At 39.9% G+C, this 27,260-nt stretch overlaps 1 protein-coding gene, 1 non-coding gene and 2 pseudogenes across 4 annotated transcripts in view; all 4 read left to right on the top strand.

Annotated features, from left to right (window-relative positions):
• The window catches only part of LOC130869500 (zinc finger protein 14-like), a 62,277-nt gene that overhangs the window by 136 nt on the left and 34,881 nt on the right, over window positions 1-27,260 (top strand). For all 3 annotated transcript variants that reach the window (XR_009056675.1, XM_057761715.1, XM_057761727.1), the window contains exons 2-4: window positions 18,610-18,736; window positions 19,302-19,359; window positions 21,155-21,287. Coding sequence is in view for 2 of the 3 variants with exons in the window: in XM_057761715.1 (XP_057617698.1) it covers window positions 18,610-18,736; window positions 19,302-19,359; window positions 21,155-21,287 (318 nt within the window). In the remaining variant the exon portion in view is untranslated. The remainder of the gene's footprint in view (window positions 1-18,609; window positions 18,737-19,301; window positions 19,360-21,154; window positions 21,288-27,260) is intronic.
• Window positions 13,624-16,431, top strand: LOC130869526 (nuclear autoantigenic sperm protein-like; annotated as a pseudogene).
• Window positions 13,724-14,102, top strand: LOC130877211 (ferredoxin-2, mitochondrial-like; annotated as a pseudogene).
• On the top strand, window positions 24,913-24,985 carry Trnak-cuu (transfer RNA lysine (anticodon CUU)). The gene has a single exon. It is a non-coding gene; the product is annotated as a tRNA-Lys (tRNA).

The raw sequence follows: 27,260 nt of genomic DNA on the forward strand, positions 1-27,260 counted from the left end.
CAGCCTTGCGCCGCCGACCGGACCCTGGCGCTGTGCTGCAGACTCAGGGGTGGAGTCTGGCACAGGCGGAGCCCGCAGCCGGCAGTCGAGAGGCCCCTCCTGCCCTGCGGCTGCTGTGAAACTGCTTCATTCCAGTCCCCAGCCTGTCGTGGGGAATCCGCGACGAACCTCCGCCTCCGCAGACGATGCAGCCTGCAGGGCTGGAGACGCGGAGTTGGGACTGTGCAGGAAAGGGACGCGGGTGGTGAACGTTGCTGCCTGTCTGCCCTGGCACACTCGTTTCCGACCTGTTTTTATCGTTTTCTGTAATCGCTTTGGTGTTGCATTGGTTTTGCTCGAGACTGCTTCTCCAAGCAGAAGGGGCCTTTTGTGAGATTATTTGTATTTTATTTTTTTATTTTTCGGTTTTTCTGTCCTGGAACTCCATATTAACTGTCGATGACCTTGAAGTTGTGATCCTCGGTTCACCTCCCAAGTTTTAGGGTTGCGAGGAATGAATCACCACACTTGGTTTAATGTGGTGCTGGGGAGGAAACCGAAGGAGGGAGTCTCTGCTCACAACCAAGTGAGCCCTGCTGCATAATTTTAAAAGTAGATCGTTTTTCTCCCTCAGATTGAGGCATGAAGATCCTAAACCCTTCTGAGTTTCCTGAGCAGCAGCCATGCCACTGATTGCTTAGCATAACCCTCTTGTGTCTAACACTGAATGCATTCTAATAAGGTTATTGAAAACTTTCTTTGAGACAGCGTTTTCCTATGTAGCTTTTGCTGGCCTGGAACTTGCTATGTAGATGAGGCTGGCCTCTGACTAACCAAGGTCAGCCTACCTCTGCCTCCCAAGTGCTAGGATTAAAGGTGGATGCCACCATACCCAGACTTGGGGTATAAATGTTCAAATATGTTATCGTAAATTTTGGGCTGTGTATTGTGATGTCTCCTTTTTCATCTCTAATTCTATTAATTGGGCTTTTTTTCTCTCTTGTTTAATTTGGCTATGGGCTGTCAACCATGTTTATCTTTTCAAAGACCAACCTGTAATTTTGTTGATTCTACTTTTTAATTTATTTTTTACATTTAGTTTGCTTTAGTTACCATGAATGAGTGTTTTCCCATCAAGAAAGAATGTGGATCATGTTTGCCAGGCGCACAGAGGTTAGAAGAAAGTATTAGATCCCCCTGGAAATGGAATTATAGGTGGTTCTGATCCACTTTGTTGATCCTGAGAACCCAGCTGAGATCCTCTGCAAACGCAGCACATGCTCTCCTGAGTCATCTTTCCATCTCGGTGGGATTTTTTTTTTTTTTAAATTCTCACTTTTGGTTTCATTAATTTCAGCCTTGATAGTTATTATTTCTTACATTTAGTGAATTGGAGTTTGGGTTCTTGTTTTCCAGATAGCTAAGGTTCTTCTTTTGGTGGTTCATCTGAGATCTGATGTTATGAAAAACATATATTTTGTTTAGTGTGCTCGTGTGTGTGTGTGCATGCCAAAACTAGTGAAACGGAGGTTTTCCTGATCAGTACAGAAAACAGCAGCATCAATTAGGATGTTTTCAGTAGGCCATGCTCTGAGATGTCCAGAGTGAAGATCTAAGAGGGGAAGGAGGGACTCCTTCTTGTGTGATTTTGTTGTTGTTGTTACTGTCTTTTTGGGGGGAGGGGATCGGTTTGGTTTTTTCCAAGACATGGTTTCTCTGTGTACACCTGGCTGCCCTGAAAATCAACTCTAGACCAGGCTGACCTTTGCCTCCCCAGTGCTGAGATTAAAGGTGTGCGCCACCATCATCCAACCTCTCTTGTGTGACTTTTTTAAGATAGGAAAATGAGTTATGCATGAAACTGTTAGTACTGTCTTCATTGTATTTTATCTGTTTTCTCACATCATGGCTTCATTTCCATTTAATATAAGGAAATACTTGATCTCCTTTATGTCTTCACTGACACATTCATCATTCAATACTGTGTTATTTAATTTCTATGAGCGTGTAGATTTTCTGTAATTTCTGTTGCTATTGGCTTTCAGTCCTATTGCATTGTGATGAGATAGAATACGAGACATCGTTTTAGGTTTCCTGTATTTGTGGAAACTTGCTTTGTATTCTCTACAGAGACTTTCCATTAGATGTGTAGAAGTGTGTGTATTCTCCTGTGTTTGAGTGGAATATCCTTTGTGTGTTTAGCTGGTCAGTCTGTTTTATGGTGTCATTCATTCTGTTTGCTTGATGTTTATTGTCCTTTTGTACTCAGTCTCAATTATGTAGCTCCAGCTGGCCTCAAACTTGCTCTGTAGACCAGGGTGACCTGTAATTTATGGAGATCTACCTGCATCTGGCTTCTGAGTGCTGGAATTAAAGGCATACCAGACCGCAGCTGACCTCATTGTGTCATTAATTACAGATTTTCTCTGTTTATTTCTTATCTAGTTCACTAGTTGACTGGTGAGTTGGGTATTGAAGTCACTGAATATTACTGAATTTGAATTAATCTGTGACTTTATATGTAGTTGTTTTGTGATGACATTCTTTTGGAGGTGTGACCAATCATCTTTTCAAGCCAGACAGGAAAGCAACAATAGACTAAAGTATGGCTACTACCAAAGTCCAGCTTGGTGAACCAGTGAGTTTCATTGGGGCGATTACAGAAATATAAGTGAGGAGTTACTTACAGGGTCAGAAATGAATTAAAGACAGCTGCATTACCAAAGCCAACTGTAGCATGGGCAACAGCTCAGGAATGCCGGTCAACTAGAGAGCCTTGCAAGCCTGTGGGCAGTTCAGCAGGTTGGGCACTGCTTTTTTTTTTTTTTTTTTTTTTTTTTTTTTTTTTTTGGTTTTTCAAGACAGGGTTTCTCTGTAGCTTTGGAGCCTGTCCTGGAACTCCCTTTGTAGACCAGGCTGGCCTCGAACTCACAGAGATCCGCCTGCCTCTGCCTCCCGAGTGCTGGGATTAAAGGCGTGCGCCACCACCGCCCGGCTTGGGCACTGCTCTTTACTGATAGTTCAACTGGTCTAACCCTTTACCAAGCAGGTTGGCTGGTCTCTGCTTTTTCCAGGCTACTCTGCTTGTAAGAAGGAACCAAACTGAAGCCAGTTTGAATAGAACTTCCATTTTGAATAAAGGTCAATTGAAGTTCAACTTTCCAAGACCTTCCTGGGCTACTGACATCCTGGTTGGCAAGTTGAGGCATGAATGCTGGGCAAACTGCCCAGCCACAGGAGTAAGACAACCAATAAGAAGAAATATTTCTAGGAAAGCTCCTGTTCCCTGAATACTGATTGGTGGAAAATGTAACTGTAACTTGGCACAGATGTTTGTGTGTTTTGTGCTTTCAAAGCTCTGTAACATTCTGCTTCAGGGTCACAGTTCTGCATCCCTGATGGATCAGCAGCAGCTTGATTACAATAAATATTAGTTTTCTGCTGATATTTGCGTTTGAATTATGTTGCATTCGATCAGACCCCATAGCATGCTGGACTGAACCTCTTCCAGGAGCTCAGCTGCTCTGCGAGTCTTTGTCTGGAAATATCTCTCTTCTTGAGACAGTGTCTCACTGTGTACCTTTGACTGTTCTGCTAATCACTATGTTAACCAGAATGACCTTGATCTACCTGCCTCTGCCTCCTAATTGCTAGGATTAAAGACATGCACCATTATGTCTGGTTATTAATAGCTCTTAATGTTAATGTCTTAATTCCTGCCAGGCGGTAGTAACACATACCTTTAATCCCAGCTCTTGGGAGGCAGAGACAAGCAGATCATTGGGTTTGAGGTCAGCCTCATCTACATAGTGAGTTCCAGCACAGTTAGGGCTACAAAGAAAAACTGTGTCTTGGGGGAGGGGAAAAAAACTTAATTCCTACCTGACAGTCAATAATGGATACCATCTTAGGGTAAAAGAAATTTAAACTGGTCTTCCATGTAAATGAACCCAGAAGGCATAGCTATTGTGTATCTGATAAAATCAACTTCAAACCAAAACTAGTCAAAAGAGATATAGTATCATTTCATACTCATAGGAACACTCCTAAGAGGAAATTGCAGCATTAACATACACAACAAACACAGGTACCCAATTTTGTAAGAGACATACTACTAGATCTTAAATTACAGGTAATATATGACTTCAGTAACCTACTCTTATCAATTGATTGATTCATCTGGATGAAAAGCTAAACAAATCAGTTGACCTAGTAGACATGTACTAGACCAATCCAGCCAAACACTGAAGAATACACAATCTTCTTAGGAGCCCATGGAAACTCCTCCAAACTCAACCATATTCGGACAGGAAGAGATCTCTACAAATATAGAGAAATGGTAGCCTATTTGTCAAGTGGACTAAAGGTGGTTTTATCAACAATAGAATTACAAAAAGTACAGACTCATGGAAACTGAGCAACGTTCTACTAAATCATAATTAGATCAAGGAACAAATCAAGAAATAAAAATTTAAATTCCTAAAATTAATGAAAAACCATGGTGTAAACAAGTCTATGAGACAGAATGAAGACAGTTTTAGGTTTATAATATTGGTGACTAACATTTAAAAAAAATGATATCTCACAAATTGGTAAATTAATGATGCACCCAAAGTTCTTGGAAAAATAAGAGAAAAAAAAAAAGGACATCTTCATGTTTTATTTTTTTGGAGTCAGTCTTTCTTTTTCGCTCTTTTTTTTTCAATAATTTATTTTGATACAAAATATTGTAGCCCAGGCTGGCCTCAGTCTAATGATCCCCTTCTGTAGTGTCATGACTATTGAGATTGTAGGTATGCAATCTCAGTGCTTGGCTTAACCACCTGTAATTATAGGGTTATTGGTAGCAAAGCTTAAAACTTAACAGATGACTGAGGTTTTTCCATGCTCATCAGTTTTTCACATAACAAGGCATTATTCCCTATGGAGAAGTGTTAGCTCACAGAATCATAGCCAATGTATACAGTGAGAGAAGGGAAAGGAACACTAGAGAGGGTCAGAAAGTGCACGAATTGCAAGTACAGGATCAGCAGATATGTCTGCAACTTCCATCCTACAATATCAGAGCACAGGCCATTGAAAATGACCTAATTTGCTGCTCCTGTTTTTAGTAATTTTAGTTCAAGGTCTTTCTCGGTCCCTCTCTTCAATAACCTTCCTTAAATATCCGAACTGTGGGTGTGAACAGGATTGGGTCACCAATTATTGCTTGGGACTTTAAAAGGAAGATTTGGTGGCTGAGCATGCACAGCAGGTTCTGCATTTTGACTGAAGGGGGACATTTGGAAAGCCTTGCTCCCTGCATATGTCCTTCCCATCATGCCTCTGATTTTAATCATATGCCTCATTCAGAAGCAAAATGGTAAAAAGACTTTCCCTAGATGCTAATTTTGAAAACACAGTCTAACTAAGGTACATGAGCCCCCCAATGGCACATTACTTTCAGGCCATTTTCCACTGTTAGCAGATGTATTTCAAAATGCAATTGAAAAGATATAAGGGATTAATAAGGAGTCTGAGGGGCTAACGCATTGCCATCTTTTTTTCAAAACATGAAACCTGATAGCAGATGTGGTTCAAGGTTACGTACAGATGATTGTTCAAAGAATACTCACAGGGTGTTGCGTGCAAAACCCAAGTAAAGTCTCAGGTTGTTTCTCTTGTTCTGTCTCACTATTCTCCCAGGGCCTAGAATTAATTTCATACCAATTACAGCTGCTTTCTCATCACCTCGTGTCTTAAAATTTTAAGCTTGCTCATACTCTTCACTTACTGAAGTACTTCATTATTTTTCAACGTAAGTTCCTTTAAGTTCCCTGTCGCAGGGCAGAATGAAGCTAAGTTCTTGAACAAAATAACAAAGTAATGCCCCCCCCACCTTAGTTCAAAACTAAATCCTTGTTCTACTCTGAGCCTTCCTGATCTGTGCCTCCTCTGTAAGCATTTCTTTCATTGTTTTGTATATGTAGCATCTACCCAAATGATCCACTCAGATTTGCTTTTTCTAGTATGCTGATCTCTCTCTCTTGCTCACTCTCTTTATCTTTGCCTTAAGGAAAAAAAAAAACTATTTTTCCAACACACACACACACACACACACACACACATGTTCAAAATGCCCAGAGAACCTGGTCAGGCTTATTTTCAACAATGGCCTGACTTCTTTGTGTCTGTTTCTATATTAAGCTTTTCCTATAGCTGTGATAAACTGCTGACAAAATGACTTAAGGCAGAAAAGGTTTTGTTTCTTCTCATGGTTGAAGGGTTCAGTAAATCATGATAGAAATCTTAAAGCAAGAGTGAAACATGGTCAAATCATCTTATGGGATAATGCTTTTGTATACTGTAAAGATTTGTCACTCATTTGGTTTAGTAAAATGCTGATTGGCACGTAGCCAGGTAGGAAGTGTAGGTGGGGCCACCAGACTAAGAGAATTCTGGGAAGAGGTAAGGCAGAGAGCCAAACACCATCCAGGCACAGAGGAAGTAAGATGAGAATGCCTCATTGAGAGAAGGTTCCAAGCCACATGGCTTAACATAGACAAGAATTAAGGTTAATTTGAGTTGTAAGAACTAGGTAATAATAAGCCTGAGCTAATAGACCAAGCTGTTTATATTTAATATAAGCCTCTGTATGTTTCTTTGGGACTTAACACTGCAGGACCAAGATATAGAAACTTCTGTACATAACCACAATCAAGAATGAGTGCCTAGATGTTCATTTCATTCTTTCTCTATTATAATCCTGCATACAAGTTACAGATTGCTTCCACACACCGTGAGTGGTTTTTCTCACATTAATTCATGTAAATCCCTGTAATCCCTCATGTTAACCGTTATCTGCATAACTACTTAGAAGTGTCTTCCAAAGCACATGTGCTAGATGGTTCTGCATCCTGTCAACCTGTCAGGTAAAACCACCCATCCTAATATGTGCACTGTTTTAGGACCCCATAACTTTTGAGGATTTGGCTGTGAACTTCACATCAGGTGAGTGGAGTTTATTGGATTCCAGTCAAAGGAAGCTCTACAGAGATGTAATGAAAGAAAACTATGAACCTGATCTCCATAGGTAAAACACACTATGATTCCTTAGCTTATTCATTCAGACAACTGTTTCCTGCTTTGTGTAGGTTTCCTGTATAGTGGTTTCTGGTTTGAAATATCAAAAGGGAACATGTAGTGAATTTAAAGTGCCTGGTCACATCATAAAATTTAGAATATAATAAATTTTTATAATGTAGACTAAGTCATGATTTCTTTGGGTTTACTTCTAGAGAAAACACATGAAGAAAATATTGAAGAGGACTACCAGAGTCTCAGGAGAAATCTGGGGTAACTTATACTCAAGAGAGAGGAATTTACATCAAACATTAGGGGATGATAAGATACCTGAGAACCTAGTATACTATCTAAATATATCTCATTATAAATTAATTTTAATGTAGATGTTTATAAAACTGCAATTGGATGTGATCACTCTCAATTTGAATATCCTGTCTTTGTAATTTCTGAATGTCACCAAAATGTGCTGCATCATTTAAAGATGTAAGAGCCTTTTCAGTGATTTGTTACATAAAATCTTCCTCATACTTAGAAGTATTTGATGTCTTTTTATGATGCTTTCTCAGGGCTTTATATGTAAGGGATGTTTGTTGTTGTTATCTTGGTTTTTTAGATTTATTCATTTTTTTATGCAAGCTTTATTTGCATGTATGTCTGTGTTCCACATTTATGTAGTACATGTGTAGTAGAAGAGGGCCTGCTTTTGGTCCCGGCCGTCCGGCTAGCTAACACCCAAAATAATCACACTGAAACTGTATTCATTTAAATCACTGCCTGGCCATTAGCTCTAGCCTCTTATTGGCTAATTCTCACATCTTGATTTAACCCATTTCTAATAATCTGTATTTCACCATGAGGTCATGGCTTACCGGGAAAGATTCAACGTGTCTGACCTGGCTGCTGGCTCCATGATGGCAATTTCTGTCTGGCCTTCTTCCCAGCATCCAGTTCTGTCTACTCCGCCTACCTAATTGCTGCCCTATCAAAAGGCCAAGGCAGTTTCATTATTCAACCAATGAAAGCAACACAAATACAGAAGGACCTGCTACACCATTTCCCCTTTTCTATTTAAACAAAAAATAAAGGCTTTCATTTTACCGTATTAACAAAACAGTTGTCAGCAAGAATTATAGTTACAATTTTTATATCTATTTTATCTTTTATCATAACTAAGGAAAACTACAACTATAATTATCTATCTATTCTTCAACTCTATCAAAGACTTCATATTTTCTATGTAAATTGGAAGTGCATTATAAGCAACTTCCAAAACTCTAGAAATGACAGAGACATCTTACTTCCTGGACAGTCACTCACAGTTTTTCTGTACCATTGGGTCATCCATCTTCAGCCTACAAGCCCATAGTATCCAGCAGACATTCCCATGAAGCAGGAAATTTTAAAGATAGTTTAGTCACTTTTTTCTGTTTCTTGCAGAATGTCTTGCAGATTCTTTTATGAAACACAAACCCCAAAAGATAATCTCATCTTTTGGCAAGTTCAGCAGTCATCTCTCTGCGGTTTCTTTATGTCCTCTTTATGCAACAGTTCAGGCAAGAGCAGTTTCTTGCCCAAATGGCTAACCAACTTGATGGAGGAGGGTCATCTTTCTATCTGTTGCTTTCATTGGTTAATTAATAAAGAAACTGCTTGGCCTCTGATAGGGTAGAATTTAGATAGGCGGAGTAAACAGACCAGAATGCTGGGAGAAAGAAGCCGAGTCAGTGAGTCGCCATGATTCTCCCATTCCAGACAGACGCAGGTTAAGATCTTCCCTGGTAAGCCAGCTCGTGGTGCTACACAGAATATTAGAAATGGGTTAGATCAATATGTGAGAATTAGCCAATAAGAGGTTAAAACTAATGGGCCAAGCAGTGTTTAAAAGAATACAGTTTCCGTGTAATTATTTCGGGTAAAGCTAGCCGGGTGGCGGGACACAGCCCCACCGCTCCTAGTACAACACCAACTCTATAAGGAGCCTCTTTGATGCCTATCTTCTTCTTGAAGTAGATTAATGCTGCCAAGAACAGACACGTCTCATTGTCATGAAAAGTCATAGCTCTAGCCTCTTATTGGCTAATTCTCACATCTGGATTTAACCCATTTCTAATAATCTGTATTTTTCCAAGAGGTCATGGCTTACCAGAAAAGATTCAGCATCTCTGACCTGGCAGCTGGCTCCATGGCGTCAATCTCTGTCTGCCCTTCTTCCTAGCATCCAGTTCTGTCTACTCCACCTACCTAATTGCTGCCCTATCAAAAGGCAAAGGCAGTTTTTTATTCAACTAATAAAAGCAACACAAATACAGAAGGACCTCCTATACAATACATGAATACATTTTAACCTCTTTGAAAGGCCAAAAAAGAGCATAAGACCTCCCTCTCCAGCTACTGCTTATCTTAACTACTGTTAAACTGCCTGCTGGGGCAAAAGCTCCCACTGCACTGTTGAGCAAGATTACAGGATGTGGGATTTGGTCTAAATGCTTGGGACTACTCTTAGGTGTAATAGGAGTGGCGGGCTGCATCCCAGCTAGCTTAACCCACAAAATAACCACACAGAAATTGTATTAATTAAATTACTGCCTGGCCCATTATATTTAGCCTCTTTTTGGCTAACTCTTATATCTTGATTAACCCATTTTTATTAAATCTGTATATCACCATGTGACTGTGCTTACTGACAAGATTCTAACTTACATCCATCTCAGGCTGGAGATTCATGGTGTCTGCCACACTGCCCTTTTTCCCAGCATTCTGTTTATTCTACTCTGCGCACCTAAGGGTTGCCCTATCAAAAGGCCAAGGCAATCTCTTTATTCAACCAATGAAAGCAACACACAAACAGAAGAACCTCCTACACCACTTAGGTCCCAAATAACTGAGTGTAGTCTCAGCTGGCTGAAATAAATCCTTTTAGTTGGATATTTTTTAAAAAGGAAGGAAGAAAGAAAAAGAAAAAGAAGGTATAAGATTCCCATCCCCTGGGGTTGCAGTTACAGACAGTTGTGAGCCGCCCATGGTGTTGGGAATCGAGCATGGTCTCTCTGGAAGAGCCTTCAGTCCTCTAAACTTCTGAGTTACCTCATTAGCCTCAGAAGAGCTATTTTTAATTTCTTTTTATTGCTGAGATGAACACTAGGACTGAAACAGGAATTAGAGAAGGACACCACTTACTGGGTTGCTCCTCAACACTTCCTCACCTTCATTACTTACAGAACTCAGTCCCATATGATAGTAATGGGTGGTACCCACAGCAGACTAGGTCCTCACACATCAATTATTAATCAAGAAAATATTCCCCTAGATTGCCAACAGGCAAATCTGATGGAATCATTTTCCCAATTGAGGCTCCCTCTTCTCAGATGACTGTAGCTTGTGTCAAGTGGACAAAACCCTAACCAGCACAATTGACTCCTTGTGATCTTGACATACAGATTCACCACTATTACACCATAACTTTTCCTTTCCTGTTTGTCCCTATGATCTCATATTATTATCACAATATAAATTAGAGCATAACTGTAGGAATCTCCACAGTCTTAAAAAAATTATACACTTTAAATATTTAGTGTCTCTTAAATCCAAATTGTCTCCTCTCTGGGCTCCTGTAAAATCAAGTATACAACATGCACTTCTTATTTCAAAAGGAAAGAAGCAGAGCACAGGTACAATTAGCTCAAAGCAAACCCCAAATTCAACAATGTTAATCACATTCTGTAACTCAGTGTCCTTCATCTGGGCTTCACGCATGATAGTCTAGTCTCTAAAGGGCTTAGGGGACACAACTTTTCTGTCCTGCTATCCACAGCACACATCACTTGACTCCTAGACTCAGACTACCTCAAGTCCACAACTGCTTCTGTCCTTGGCAGTCATCCATGGTGTTGGCATCTCTCATCTGCTAGGATCTATACAGATTCCAGTTTCCCATTAATCAAGATAGCTTCCCTTTAAAATTACCTACAAGCCAATCTAAATGGAGTCATTTTCTCAACTGATGTCCCAAGATAAACTCTCGTGTTTACAAAGCAGGCCCTCCATTTCATTTCAATGTCTAGACAGACCTAGAGATTCCTTCTATCCACTTATTGAATTTGGCCTTAGCATCCTGAGTCACAATGTCCAGGCCTTATGTCTCTTTCATCAACCAGGAATGCTGTTACTTACCTTCATCAAATGTCCAATGAATTGCATGAATATTCAGCGTTGGGTCCACAGGGTCCTGCAAAAATGGAGACAGTCCACCATAGTCTAATGAACCGGAAGCAAACTGTATTCCAGGAAAAAATAAGAAATTAAAAATATAAATGCCCATGGGATACCAAAAGCTTATGAGCTAGCTGAGGCCACAGTCAGAGATGCATTGCTAAGGCTGTGGCAAAGGCTGTTTTTCGAACTCCTCCTTTTATAGCAAGAATAGGCAATAACTAAAGAATTTTTACAATCTCAAGGTAAAATTCAGATTCAGATTGCCCTTGTTTGCAATTTCCATTGCTCAGTTAAACTAGTGTATGTGATTAGTCCATTGTTTTTCCCTGTTACTCCTTAATAGTATTTACCAAGGCGTTGTACCTCGCCTGACACTGCCAGTTTTGCATAGCAGGGAAGGGTGGGGGACAGTATAAGACCAAAAAGTCAAAAGTCACATACATCCCATCCTTTAAAACTTAGTTCAGCTCCATCAATTTCTGGTCACAGGTGGCTAAGAGGGTTATCTAAAAGTTGATCCTCAGTTTTCAGAGCAACCCTAAGTTTGCAGGGGACTGCTTCAGGCTTGCAAATAGAGTTATGGGTTGTAAAGTGGAGTAACCCACTGTTAATAGTTAATCCTGTAGATTCTGAGAAAGCTGCTGACAGTCTGCTTTCATTCTTTTAGGCTTACAACTTTATATTTCTTTATTTCTACATTCTTATTTCTGGAATCTACATTTTTATATTCTTATTCTTGGACTCTTCATTCAGGAAGCCTCACTATTGCCACCATCTTTGAATTGTGTTTACCTTCTGAGGCTTGTGGTTTTAGTCCTCTATGACATTCCCTTCTACTGACTTTAGGCCCTTAGTAGGATGCCTTGATATACAAGGAATGGTGAAGTTTCCCTGGTCTCCTCATGACTAGGGTTGTGCATTTGTTACAGTGTTGAGGCTCTGTCGTTGTGGCCTTGATGTTCTCGTGACGATGTGCAGGGTGTGCTCTGACTTGTGTCCTGCACTAGTTCCATCCTTCCTACAGCACTGGAATTGCGTGCAAAGTAGGCAACTATGCACAAGACCTCCTGCCTTTCTATTACAGGGAAACTACTTTGTCTCAGGCCACATTCTTCCTGGAGGTAAGAGGCACCTGGAGCCTGTACTTCTCCAGAACTTGCAGCCCAGTCAGCTTGGTGACACTGAATCCAATCTGTGATGTGAAGGAACCTGGGTGGAGTCATGTCTTGCCGATGTCTCTTACAGGCATATCTGTGCTGCTTTAGATTTTTCTGGTCATCACCTTTGTGATTTTATATTTTTCTTAATATGGCTCATGAACACCAAGCCACACTTGGATAAGATAAACAAATGATCTGTTTAGGCTTTATACCCCAGTTCTAAACTCCTCATTAAGTGTGTGTGTGTGTGTGTGTGTGTGTGTGTGTGTGTGTGTGTGTGTATTGTTGAGATCATGATGATAGAGGATTCAATTGTTCCCTCTATAAGACTGGGTAAAATTTTCAGTCACAGAGAAAGAGAACTTTAAATTAGGATTTTTTTTTCACCAAACATTCCTGATGGAAAAGCTTTGGTGTTTGAAAAGCTGTTTCAGACTTGTCCAGGTTGATCCCTGTGAAGGGAATCATGGCCTTGGAACTGGCTTGTTGTTTGGTTTACCTTAGGCTCCTTCTCTAAGTAGAAGGAATTGCATGGATGAGCTTCCTTGTAGAAAAAAAAAATGTACTATTTCCAATGTCAGATTTCAGGTTACAGAATGAGTACACAACAAGCTGGAAAGAATGCAGAGTCTGACTTCAACAGACCACACTGGTCATTAACACAGACAGCAAATGTCAGTGAATTTTTCAGCTGTGCAACAGGAACAAGCTGCCTGGGACCCTTTATATGACCCTTAAAGGGGCTTGGGAATGAGAAAGTTTATGCAGCTTACTGGGCTATGTATTGGTTTGTAGTTGGTCCTTCCTGAAATTATTTGCCAAAGGGAGACAGGGTGTCTCAGCAGACATTTCTCTCCTTGAATGGTTGAACAAGGCAGGCTGCAATGTCATAGGAATACTGTGAGTATAACCAAGGCACTCCATCAAATGGAATATTTATTTGTACAGTATTGTTCATGGACATGAGTATTAATTTTTTTTTTTTACCATTGTAGGTTGTCATTGTCTTTTACCCTGTTTTCCCATTTATTTCTAAATCCTTCTTTTCATGTTACTCTGAATGGGATTTTGTACCTGATTTTTCTCTTTAGTCCCAGTATTGATTGGAGTAGATAAATATTTTTGATTATTGAATCTTGATTTTAGATCCTGTTATGTTACTGAAACTATCATATGTCACAAAAAAAGTGAATATATTTTCCAATATATGGGAGAAAAAGAAGCCAAAAAAGCAGAAGGCAAGTCTCTGTTAAAGCCTGAAACTGATACAGAAGAGTAAAGCCGACTCAGCCGCAGGCTGGCCTCGGCTCAGCGCCAGCGCCCTGTCTGTTCCCAGGGTCAACGTTTTCTTCATGGACCGCTCTGGTCGGCGGATCCCTGTGAGGGGCAGAGTTGGGGACAATGTTCTTCACCTGGCCCAGTGCCACGGGGTGGACCTGGAAGGGGCCTGCGAAGCCTCCCTGGTATGTTCCACCTGCCATGTGTATGGGAGTGAGACCCACCTGGATCTCCTGCCTCCTCCTGAGGAGAGGGAAGACGATATGTTGGACATGGCCCCACTGCTCCAGGAGAACTCAAGACTGGGCTGCCAGATTGTGCTGACCCCTGAGCTGGAAGGAGTTGTTTGCTCTTCCCAAGGTCACCAGGAACTTCTACATGGATGGCCACATCCTCAAGCCCCAATGAGAGGAGTTTACTGGACCAACCAGGGCCACTGAACTGAAAAGACATGCTTCTGGCCCCGGTGCATGGACTGGCCGGGAAAGAAAGCACAGTGTGAGACCAGAGCCGCTGCTGGGTATAGCCCGTGTCTGGGCACTGAGGGGAATGGGTCTCCATCTTGGGTGTGTCAGTCCACCAGGGAGAATCGAACTATAAATTAGGGATGGACTCAAACCAGAGCTGCAATAAAAAGTAATACACAAAAAGAAGAAGAAAAAAAGAGTAAAGTCAAGTGGAGAAGGGTGGAAGAGAAGATATGGATATAAGTGAGGATGCAGAGAAGCTAGAGGGAAAAGTTGAATCGACTTCAAAGCAGTTAACTGAATCCTCTGGAGAGGCAAAAGAAAGAAGCAGCAATACCAGGACTGAATGAAGCTGAGGTCGCTTCTGGGAAGACAAAACAGGCATCATTGTGTGCTGAAGAAGGAAAATCAATTTCTGGAGCTTATGTTCAAAATAAAGAATGCAGAGAAATAGTACCTCAGGAGAAGGAGGGGAAATAATGAGCGTAAAAAAAGGCAAAAAAAATTTCAGAAGCTCAGCCTGTTGGGACTCCAGAAAAGCAGGGCACTGCCATGAAGGGAGAAGCTGAAACAGTAGATGCCACAGTCAAGTCGGACGTGGGTGGGGAGGAACCAAAGGATCAGGTGTCTGCCTCTGAGAGTGAACTAAAAACAGCTGTTCTTGAGCAACTGTCAGGACAAGATGAAGTGTCACCAGCAGTGGCTGCAGAGGCTGGGTCAGATGTCTCTGAGAAGCCAAAGCAGGAGATTACAGTTCTTCTGAACAATGGTTCAGTTGATGGACCATCAGCTGTAGGAGATCAGATTCCTAGTGAATCACAGACTTCTGCAGAAAGAGTGACAGAGACTAAAGATGGTTCTGGTGTAGAGGAGGTCAAGGCAGAGCTGGTTCCTGAACAGGAGGAAGCTATGCTACCTGTAGAAGAGTCTGAGGCAGCTGGAGATGCGGCTGAGACCAAGGTCTCCCAGAAGGCCATGGAGAAAGCACCTGAAGACAAATTTAAGATAGCTGCTAATGGAAGAGACACAAGAGAGAGTTGAACAGATGAAGGAGGGTGAAGAAACTGAAGGCTCGAAGGAAGAAGACAAAGAAAATGACAAGGCTGAAGAAAACACAAATGAAAACAAGTTTCTTCAAGAAAATGAAGAGGAGATTGGGAACTTAGAGCTTGCCTGGGATATGCTGGATTTAACAAAGATCATTTTTAAAAGGCAAGAGACAAAAGAAGCCCAGCTTTATGTTGCATAAGCCCATCTTAAACTTGGAGAAGTTAGTGTTGAATCTGAGAATTATATCTAAGCTATGGAAGAGTTCCAGGCTTGCTTAAGCCTCCAAGAACAATATTTGGAAGCCCATGCCCATCTCCTTGCAGAGACTCACTACCAGTTGGGTTTGGCCTACGGTTACAACTCTCAGTATGATGAGGCAGTGGCACAGTATGGCAAATCTACTGAAGTCATTGAGAAGAGAATGGCTGTACTAAATGAGCAGATGACGGAGGCTGAAGGATCATTTACTGAATATGAGAAAGAAATTGAGGAGCTGAAAGAACTGCTACGTGAAATTAGAGAAAAGGTAGAAGATGCAAAGGAGTCTCAGCACAGTGGGAACGGAGCTGAACTGGCCTTGAAAGCTACTCTGGTAGAGAGCTCCTCTTCAGGCTTCATGGTTAGTGGAACAGGCACCGCAGTCTCCATGACTGCCATTAGAAAACCAACAGATGGTGCTTCCCCATCAAATTGTGTGACTGTTAATTTTCCATCTTGTCAGAAGAAGAGAGCCCCCGAAAGATGATGCAAAGAAAGCCAAGCAGGAGCCAGGGCTGAATGGAGGCAGTGAGGATGTTATCCCCAGCAGACCCGAAGTTTCAGAAAACATGGAGGCCGAGAAAAGAAACAAGTAAGGAAGGGCAGTTTCTCCCCTGCTCCCTTGCCCTGGAGTCTCCACCCACCTCAGTGGCCAGAGCCCAGGCTGGGCCTATGCCTACCGTAGGTACTCCTGGCAATGGCTGGATCTGCCCTGTGCCATCCTTGAGGGAAACAGGGCTCACAGGCAGGCTGGAAAACTGGGCTCTTCTGTCCATCAGTAATACTCCCTGCTCGGCTGCCCCTCCCCACCTTTATATAAATTCTCTGGATCACCTTTGCATAGAAAATAAAAGTGTTCGCTTTGTAAAAAAAAAAAAAAAAAAAAGAATCAGGCTAAAAGCCCAGCAGCAGCAGAGGGGACAGTGGAGTCTGCAGCTACAGTTGCAGGCACTGCGTGTTAAGAGGGAACAGAGCCTTTCTCCCAAGGGAAAGCGGTTTTGTTCATCATGTAGTTTTTCAGTTTTGGGGATTTTTTTTGTATAAGTTCAATAAAGATTGTAGGCAGCAGCTAAGGCTTTGATGGCTTTTTCTTAAATATAATATATGCCTTGGGGCACTAGGTTGTTTTGGTGTATGTGTTTAGTATGTACATTGCTGTTGGAAACCCACTTCCTGTATAATGTGGAGGTGATCAAATGTGGCTGGAAGCCTTCCATCTTCTTCTGGTGCTATGTTTCTATTTCCAAATACTTGGCTGAATTCCATTGTTTTGCACACTTTCAGTGGTGCTGTCCCTGGAGGGCGGGGTCTACCAAACAAGAACTGGTAGGAATGTACTTGGTGCTGAAAATGGATGATTGGATATGAGCCAGGTTTTGGGTTGTACCGAGTTTCTTTCACCTGGTTTCCAATTAAGACTATAATAATCCTGTGCTGAAAAACTGATGGAAACATGGGAAGTGGTCCCTGAGGAAAACAGTTGGTATGTTAAATCAGAGACACAAGCTCTGACTGAAAGGCTCAGATTGAGGTGAGGATAACTGGAAGAATCTGGAGGAGAAAGTGTTCTGTATATAGTAAGGTTGCAGTATGTCAGTAATTGGAATTATATTGTTTCCACTTTTGCCTTAGAAAAAATAATTGTGCTAATTAAAAAAAAACAAAGTAACATATCCTTAAACTCAAATTTTGAAGTAAAGATAGCTTAAACATATGTATCATGGTTTTGGTTAGCAGTCCCTAGAATCAAATGTCTCTGCAGTTAAAAAAAAAATTCAAAAAAAAAAATAATAAAAAAATTCAAAGAAAACACAATGATATGCACAGTCAGAGTCTTTGTGTATTTTCCAATTTTAATTGAATTATTTCTTTTATACTATTTTTACTGACTCTTTAAAGCCTTTGTTTTATTTTTTAAAACTGTTTCTTTTTATACCTGTCTATCTGTCTATACTCTTTTTGTGCTCTCTCACTGAAGGCTATGCACATGTTTGAAACACACTGTATCTCGTTTAGATGTCTTTTATGTCTGAGTTTGTCCTATTGTGTATCTGAAATCCTTTTCAGAAAAGGAGTGTTTTGTTTTGTTTTGCTTTTTTGACATGGTAAGGAGTATGGTTGCTGAAGCCCTGGATTCTGACTCCGCCTCTCTCAGCCTTTCAATATGGTGGAGGTACATTTACCATTAGCTCTGCAAACCATGTTCGCCACCCCAGCTCCAGCAAGCACTTGCTGCAAGCTTCTCACAACCCCATAAATGCTCCACACCAGGACCTCTCGAAAGAGCCAGAGCCATTCCTGACACCAGCATGATCCTGGACGCCATGTAGTAAAGCAGCAGTGTCTCTCTTAGCCATCAGCAAACAGACACTATCTGAAAAAATATGGCTACCAACGAGCTCCAGTTGATTCCTGTTTTTGTGGGTCCAGGAACCCTTTTTAATGCTTTCTTAGGCTTTACGTAGATGTATGTTTCCACACATTGGGCACAAATATTCTCCATTTCTCTGGTTGCCCTGGACCAGTTTCTCTCCACCCACTGCTTCCTGCTCACTAACTCCTACAGTTGCTTATGAAATAACCACTCTGAGGCTTAATATTAATTATGTGCTCTTTGGCATATTAGCCTTCTTAATAGTTAACTTTACCTGTTCAATTAACCCATTTCTATTAATCTATGTGGTGTCACCATGAAGGTGTGGTTTACTGGAAAAGTTTTGGCATCTTTCTCCTTCAGCAGCTTCATGGCATCATCTTGACTCCATCTCTTCCATCCTCTATCTCTGCTTGGATTTCCACCTTGCTATACCTTATATTAGGCTTTTCCTCTGGCTGTCACCAATTATTCTGAGGAAAGTGACTTAAGGCAGAAACAGTTTATTTCATATCACAATTGAAGAGTCTCATTTTTAAAATTAAGAAGTGTGAAGCTGCCATTAAATGACACACTAATAAATAGTAAATGAAACAGTGGGTCATCAAGTAATCAAGATAGCATCCCATGGATATTCTTCAGTAAATCCTATTTGTATGATGATTTAGAAGTTTTGTAAGAAACAAATATACAAGATGATTATGTATCCTTTAAGTTCAGTCCATCAGTGAAAATTAACCATCCTAATTAATATATGTACTCTTAGGATCCAGTAAATATTGAGGATGTGGCAGTGAACTTCACCTCAGAAGAGTGGGCTGTGTTGGATTCAAGTCGAAAGAAGCTCTACAGAGATGTGATGAAGGAAACATTTTTGAACCTGATCTCCATAGGTAAAAAGTACTATATGCTCCCATTGCTTATTCAGTCATTGAACAACTGTGTCCTTGATGTGGGAGTTCCCTGTGTGCTGTGAGTGCCATTAATAAATGAAGGCCCTTGGTCTGTTGATAGGGCATTACTTAGCTAGGCGGTGAGGACAGGACTGAATGCTGGGAGAAAAATGGTGGAGTCAGGGGGACGCCATGGATCCGCTGCCAGAGATAGATATGCTAAGACCTTGGTGGTAGGCCACGACCTCCTTGTGAAATACAGATTAATAGAAATGTGTTGAATTAAGATATAAGAGTTAGCCAATCAGAATCTAGAGCTAATGGGCCAAGCAGTGATTTAATTAATACAGTTTCTGTGTAATTATTTTGGTTCTGGGCAGCCAGGACACACTAGTAGCTTGATCTATTCAACATGTCCTGCTTATGTGTGTTATGTTGGTACTGAGTTCCTGAAGTGAAAATGTGGTGAATTTAGTGTGTATACCCATATCGTAAGAACTAGGTTGCAGTAATTTTTATGTAGAATATGACTGTGTTATAATGTATTCTCTGGATTTTATTCTAGAAAAAGCACTAGAAGAATATTTTGAAGAGGACTCTAAAGATCTCTACAGGAATATGGGGTAATTTATATTTGGTAGAAAATAATTTATATTATACATTTGAGATTCACAGGACAACTGAGAACCTGCCAAATGCTCCAAATATACCTTAGTGAAAAATGATTCTGCACAAATTCCTTTAATGGAGTGTAGTAATATGAGCGGCGGGGCTGCGTCCCCGGCACCCAGCCGCCCGCATGGCTAGCTTATGCCCCGAAATAATTACATGGAAACTGTATTCTTTTAATCACTGCCTGGCCCATTAGCTACAGCCTCTTATTGGCTAGCTCCTATATATTGATCTAACCCATTTTTAATATTTTGTGTAGTACCACGAGGTGGCTTACCAGGGAGATCTTAACCTGCGTCAGTCTGGAGTGAGAGAATCATGGCGACTCCCTGACTCGGCTTATTTCTCCCAGCATTCTGTCTGTTTACTCCACCCACCTAAGGGCTGGCCTATAAATGGGCCAAGGCAGTTTTTTTATTAAATGAAAGTAACTCCTCCATCAATGGAGCATTGAACTGTGACATTCAATATTTGTGTATTTCATGTATGTAATCTATTAATATCACAAATATGTCACATGAGACTGAGCCAGGAAAAAGGTTTCCAGTAGATTATTACACAAAACATCCCACTGTATGCAAAGGTTTTACTTTCTGTTCATACGTATGAGGCTTTGAGCATCAGTACTGTGCTTTGTTTGCTTTCGTTTGCTGTGACAAAAAAACTCCACAACTCTGTGGAAGAGGACAATTTTATACTTCCTTGTCACAATCCCATCATAAAGGGAAGCCAAGGCAGGAACTGAAGCATGACATGAATCTGGAAGCAGGCACTGAAGCAGAAGTGAAGGAGAAATCCTGTTTACTGGAGTGATCTTCATCCCTAAATCACCTACCTGCTTTACTCAACCTTAGCCCACATCTCTAGGGGGATACCACCCATAGTGAACTAGGCCACTCCACCTCATACAGTGATCAAGACAAAGCTACCAGAGACATATCTAAATGTCAATCTGATAAAGCCATTTTCTGCTGTCTAGTTCCTCCTTCCCAAATGTGGGTTTTAGTTTGTGTCAAGTAGATAAAAACTAACTAGCATATACATTTCATACACAGACCCTGATCTCCTGTCCATGGGAGATACCAAACATAATTAACCCTCCTTAATCAGGAATGTGAAAATGCTCATACAAATGTTGTATCCAGGCCAATCTGATTGAGTCATTTTTCAATTAAGAGACTCTATTCTCCTATGACCATAGATGGGTATAGTTGATAATTAGCTAACTCTCACTGGCTGAGTATTTAGAATACTGACATGCCACAGTGTTTCACCACTTCATGTGCCTGTTATTTTGTCTACAAACACCAGGACTTTTTCCTTCCTGTTCACTCCTTTTATAACTCTTAATTATTTTATATTTTTCGTGTCTGAGTTATGTTTTTGTACAACACCTTTGACAAAAACAATTGTGGAAGGCAGAAAATGCAAGAAATCCTTCATATCAAGCGTATCAAAATTTGTGAAGTCTTCACATGAATTCTTGTCATTATATCTGGTTTACTTAAAAATTGAGAATTGTTCTTAACCTCTAAACCTATGATACAGCTCCTTTTAATTGTTCGAGAAGTAAAGTCAGTTCTCTACTTCTTCACACATGGCAGGGTCTTTTTGTGCAAAACATATTGTCGTTGACATTGATACCATTCATCTGTTCCGTCTGAGATAATATTGTGTTCCACACAGGCCAGCCTCCAATATTTCTCATGGGTTTCAGTATTGCTTTTCTCATTTTTTTTTTTTCAGAATTCAGAGGATTGAGAAAGACCATGGATATGAATGTCATACTGAGTGTGATAAAAACCAGCAAACTATTCCTGAGATTATAATCAATAAAGACACGCCATCCAGAGTAAGAGCTCATGAGACTCCATTACATGTAAGAAACATTATTGGTCATTTATCCTTACATGGGTATCTCAGAGAAAAAACTAGAGGGAAACCACTCCTGTATAAGGGAGCTGTGGAAAAAGCTTTTACACATAAGAAACATTTGAAAGATATCAGTTATTCAGAATCTCTTCAGGTACTTGAAACTTCTCCTAAAGAGAAACTCTGTAAAATTCAACAATGTAAGGAAGTCTGTAGGACTCTGTGTTTAAATCAGCCTCAGGAGAGAACTCATACTGTAGATAAACTCAAAGACGATGTCTTAATTAGATACACACAAGACCAGAATGATAAACGAACCCATAAAGAAGTAAAACAATTTGTATGTAATCTCTGTGAAGAATCCTTCATTGATTCCAGTGACCTTACCAACCATGAAAAAAGTCATATTGAAGAGGAAAGGTACATTTGTAAGGCAACGTAGCAAAACATTAAAATATGCACCATGTTTTGAGAAACAAAAAGTAACCCACAAAGAAGAGAAGCCATATGATTTTATACATTATAGAAAAGCCTTCACCCAATTCAGTCATCATAACAGTCATGAAAGCAGTTACATTGGACAAAAGCATTATGCCTGCAAACATTGTGGGAAAAACTTCACCAGTTCTTCTTATCGAAACATTCATGAAAAAATTCACACTGGAGAGAAATCTTATGCTTGTCAGCATTGTGGAAAAACCTTCAACAACCACAGTAGTCATAACAGACATAAGAGGAGCCACACTGCAGAGAAACGTTATGCCTGGAAGAATTGTGGAAAACCTTTTTTTGTTCCAGTAATCTGGATATCCATGAAATAATTCACACTGGAAAAAAGCCTTATGCATGTAAGCATTTTGGAAAAGCCTTCAACCACCCCAGTAGTCATAACAGACATGAAAGCAGCCACACTGCAGAGAAACCTTATGCCTGTAAGCATTGTGGAAAAAACTTCACCCGTTCTTCTCATCGAAACATTCATGAAAGAATTCACACTAGAGAAAAAAACTTATGCATGTTAGCATTGTGAAAAAGCATTCACCAATTCCAGTGCTTGTAGCATTCATGAAAGAATGCACACGGCAGAGAGGAATTATAAATGCAAGCATTGTGGAAAAGCCTTTTTCTATCCCAGGCATCTGAATATCCATGAAATAGTTCACACTGGAAAAACGCCTTTCGCATGTAAGCATTGTGGAAAAGCCTTCAAGCATCCCAGTAATTGAAACAGACATGAAAGGAGCCACACTGCAGAGAAACCTTATGCATGATATTGTTGAAAAGCCTTCAACAATTCCAGTAGGGGTAACAGACATGAAAGCAGCCACACTACAGAGAAGCAGAAGACTTATACATGCAAGAATTGTGAAAAAAACATTTTTCTGGCATAGTCATGTGAATATCTATAAAATTATTCACATTGGAAAAAACCCTTAAGTAAGTAAGCATTGTGAAAAATCATTTAATAACCTCAGTAACTGTAACAGACATGGAAGGAATCACACTGCAGAGACACCTTATTCATTTAGGCATTGTAGAAAAGGCTTCACCAATTTCAGTTCCTTAAAGACTCAATGAAAGGGTTCACATTAAACTAATTCTTATACATTTAAGCATTGTGAAAAAGTTTACCTTCTCCGATCACCTGAACATTCATGAAAAGATTCACACGGGAGAAAAGTCTTGAGCATGTAAACATCTTGGAAAAGTCTTTAGTGACCTCAGTAATCAAAACAGTTATGAATGAAGTCACACTTTAGAGAAGCCTAATTCATGTACACATTGTGTAAAACCCTTCACCAATTTCTATTCATGAAAGTTCATGAAAGAGATCATACTGAAGAGAAGTGCTATGCATGTATGCATTGTGGAAAAGCATTTACACACTCCAGTCAGCTGAACATCCAGGAAAGGATTCCAATTGGAGAGAAGGCTTTTGCATGTATACATTACAGAAAACCTTTCAATACATCAACTTATCCTGATTTGCATGAAATAAATCACATAGGATATAAACCCTGTGTATGTAAAAGATGTGGAAGCTGTTCATTCTATTGATTTTAACAGGCATAAAATAGTTCACTTTAAAGTAAAGCCTTATGCACATAAGAACTGTGGGAAAGCCTTCAGCTGCTCTTGTGATCATAACAGACATGAAACTCTTCACAGTAGTCAGTAACCTAATGCCTGTAACTAATGTCAGAAAGTCTTTACTAGATTCACTTTGTCCAAGAGTAAAAACATTCACACTAGATAGAAACCTTTTGTATGTGAACAGTGAATATAAACGATTTCTTTGTTCTTGTGATTTTAACGAGCATAAAGATCTCACACAGTGTCTGTAATGTCGGAAAGTCTTCAGCGCATCCAGTTTCTGTAACCCTCATCTTCACTGGAAAGAATTCTAATGCATATATGCATTTAAGTATTGTTCAAAGCCTCAGCAGTTCCTGTGATCACGATGTTCTAAAGAATTAATTTTGGAGATAGAGTTTACATGTACAACCATGTGGAAAATCTTTTAGCATCCACAGTTCCTACTATACTCAATAACTTTTTCACTTGTGAGAACCTTTATGTTTAGAATAAATGTGGGAAAATATTCAAAGTGTTTAGAATGATTAAAACTTAAAAGTGTCTGTTTTGGTAGTGTGTTCCAGAATTTCTGTGTTTTATATCTGCTAGGAATGATTCTTCCCAGTAAATGTGGTTATGTGCATTCCCTCCCTGGATCTTCCGTGGTGGAAATAGTGTATCATTTTCTGAATCTGTCTTCTAACAATCATATGTACTCTTCCTAATGAACACACACATACACACATACACACACACACTTGTGCACATGCACACACACAGAGATGAAAATGGGTAAAAAATAGTATATTCATAGAAGTGAAGATACAGTTAACAAATACAAAATTTTAATGTGGAACAAAAGATTATGAAATGTTTAAATTTGTAATTTAACTCTTAATATTTACTATAAGCCCAATAATCCCTGTCACTTTTTTCTTTTTCTTTTTTTTTTCCCTTTTTTAATTATGGCTAGTGCAATAGCTTTGAAAAGAATTGCAGTAGTGGTTCACTTGAAAATGGCCCTTAGGCTTTTTGAAACTTTGTTCTCATTGGTAGATCTGTGTGAGGATGATTAAGAGCTTTGGGCTGTTGGTGAATATCTGTCATTCTAGGTAAGTTCTGAGACTTCTAGGATATTCTCCTAGTGTATTCTCTCTGCTTCTTGATTGTAGATTTTCATGTGAGCTCTCAGTTTTTGCTGCCTCCATGGCTTTGCTCCTCCATCACCCACTCCAACCCTCTGCATCTCCAATCCCAATACACTTCCCTTTCAAGGATGCTTTACTAATTGTGATGTGTCACAGATACAGGAAAAAACTCAGATAATTACCCTTACTCGTTAAAGAGAATCAAATGTAATCAAAGGAAGTTTTTATTATAAAACTATGAAAAAGCTGTTTTTGTTTTAACTGATATTAATGTGACACTTTTGGTGTACTTGAATCTTATATCAGAAATAAATTAAATACTTTCTGAAAATCCTTTCAACATTTTTAGAAATGAACTGCTTTGTTGTGGGGATCTGCAGGCTGCGTTCCTGCCACCCAACTCCCGCCGCCCGGCTAGCTCAGTCGGTAGAGCATGAGACTCTTAATCTCAGGGTCGTGGGTTCGAGCCCCACGTTGGGCGCCATTCTGTAGTGGGGAGCTGCGGGCTGCTGTTCCTGCCACCCAGCTCCCAGCCGCTTGGCTAGCTCATGCCCCAAAATAACAACACACAAACTGTATTCTTTTAAACACTGCTTGGCCCATTATATCTAGCCTCTTCTCGGCTAACTCTCGCACCTGAACTAGCCCATTTCTAATAATGTGTGTGCTTACCAGGTGTGCTTACCAGGAAGATTCTAGCCTACGTCCATCCTGGGTTGGAGCTTCATCGCATCTGCCCCAGAGAAGAGCGGCATCGCTTCTGGCTCTGAGAGGAGCTGCCCTGCATCTAAGCTCACTTCCTCTTCCTCCCAGCATTCTATTCTGTTTACTCCACCCACCTATGTTCTAATCTATGAGGGCCAAGCAGTTTTTTTATTATTTAACCAATGACCTTCCTCCATCACTGCTTGAAGAAAGCTCATTTAAATTTTGAGAATTTTATTATTGGCCCATTCCTGGACAAAAGATTTACTTTCCATTATGTTTTTATTAGGAAGGCAAGATTTGGGTTCTGTGATTACTCCAGGTTGTCTTCTTACATGTGACAATTTGGAGTTAGGAAACTCAATAAGAGAGAAGAAGAAAGATTTTTCATTTTGAGTCTGTGTTAGCACACTTGTTTTCTGGTTGATTCTATTGACCAAAACATATTCTAATATAAGATTTTTTTGTAGATGGATAGCATTCCATTGGTAAGTCCAGAAGAGGCTAGAGAGAATAACTGGATAGGATTGGCGGGAGGGGGGATGTGGGGGGGGAGTGTGAAAACTGAAAAAGGTGATTTTTAATTAGTGATGAAATGAGACATTCTATACCAGAGAAGTAGGGGGGAAAATACCAGTGTTGTTTGATAATGGTTAAGTGGATATTGTGTAAATACCAAAAAGTATTGTGGTTAATGTATGTATCATATCTAATATTATATATAATATATTATAATGCTGTGGAATAATACTTTTGTACAATGTAAGGATTTGTCACTCAGATTGATTTAATGGAAAGCTGATTGACTGGTAGCCAGACAGGAAGTATAGGCTGGAGAACCAGACTAAGGACCTTGGGAAAAAGGGCAGAGTCTGTGAGTCACCAGGAAACTCAGAGGGAGTAAAACAAGCTGATGAACAGGTAAAGCCATGAGCCACTTGGCAATGCATAAGATAATAGAATTGGCTTAGTTTAAGTTGTAAGAGCTAGCTAGTTATAAGTGTGAGATATCAGTCAAGTATTTATCATTTTTATGCTTATATTTTCATTAAAAATAAAAATTTTGTATTTATTGTACTTACCAGCCACAGTTTATTCTTCCTCCTCTTTTGCTGGTACCCCCTCTGCTTCCCATCTACCCTTCCATTCCTCATAAATATCCTCTAGGCACTGTGGAATATTATATATAACATAGTACTGTGTTCTGCCCTATGCACAATATCTTCCACAGCCACAGCTTGTAGACCAGGTTGAAAGTACCTGGAAAGAGGACTACAGAGATCACAATGTAACTAAAAACACTCAGATGTCCTCCAAAATACCCGTTTACTCCGACCCACCACATTTGGTGAATTATACTGTAATTTTGCACATTGTGCACATGACTTATGAATCTTTTCATGCTCCGGGAGTCATGTACATACACATGGCAAACACACACATGTGCACATACACAAAAACAAATAAGTCTTACACTCACACTACATAAACCTAAGTAGTTTTAAAACTTTGCATATGTGTTTTCTCTTTGGAGGTCTTCACAAATCTATTGAGATGGGCTGATTTATTCTTCTAATATTCATTCTAGTGTTTGAAAATGCATATTTTTCCTGACTAGTTGGTATGGTGGTTTACTGGATTTACTGCTGGTAATAATTGAGATTTTTTTTTTCTCTCAGTTTGCCAAGTAAGGACTTTTACTTTGGAGCTAGTTATTAAAAAAAGAATTTTAGCTAAGTTACAACTTGATTTCTTAATGTACTGTTTACAAACCATATGATTCCTTTACCAAAATCTTCAACAATGGATATTGGCAATAACCTGCAGTTTGAGAGAGACCTTATTTACTCCTGGGCCAGGAAATGGTAGGAAAGTATCCCATTCTTAGCACAAATTTCTCAAAGTAACCAATGGCACCAATTGTCAAAGGAGAAATATCCATTGAGTCATCTATATTTTAACTATGGTTTCAAACTAGTTTTCTTTATGACATGGATTTTGTGATTTTTTTTTTACCACATACATTCACCCTATTCTTCAAATCTTAAAAC

Source organism: Chionomys nivalis, chromosome 1, assembly GCF_950005125.1.
Source record: "Chionomys nivalis chromosome 1, mChiNiv1.1, whole genome shotgun sequence".
NCBI lineage: Eukaryota > Metazoa > Chordata > Mammalia > Rodentia > Cricetidae > Chionomys > Chionomys nivalis.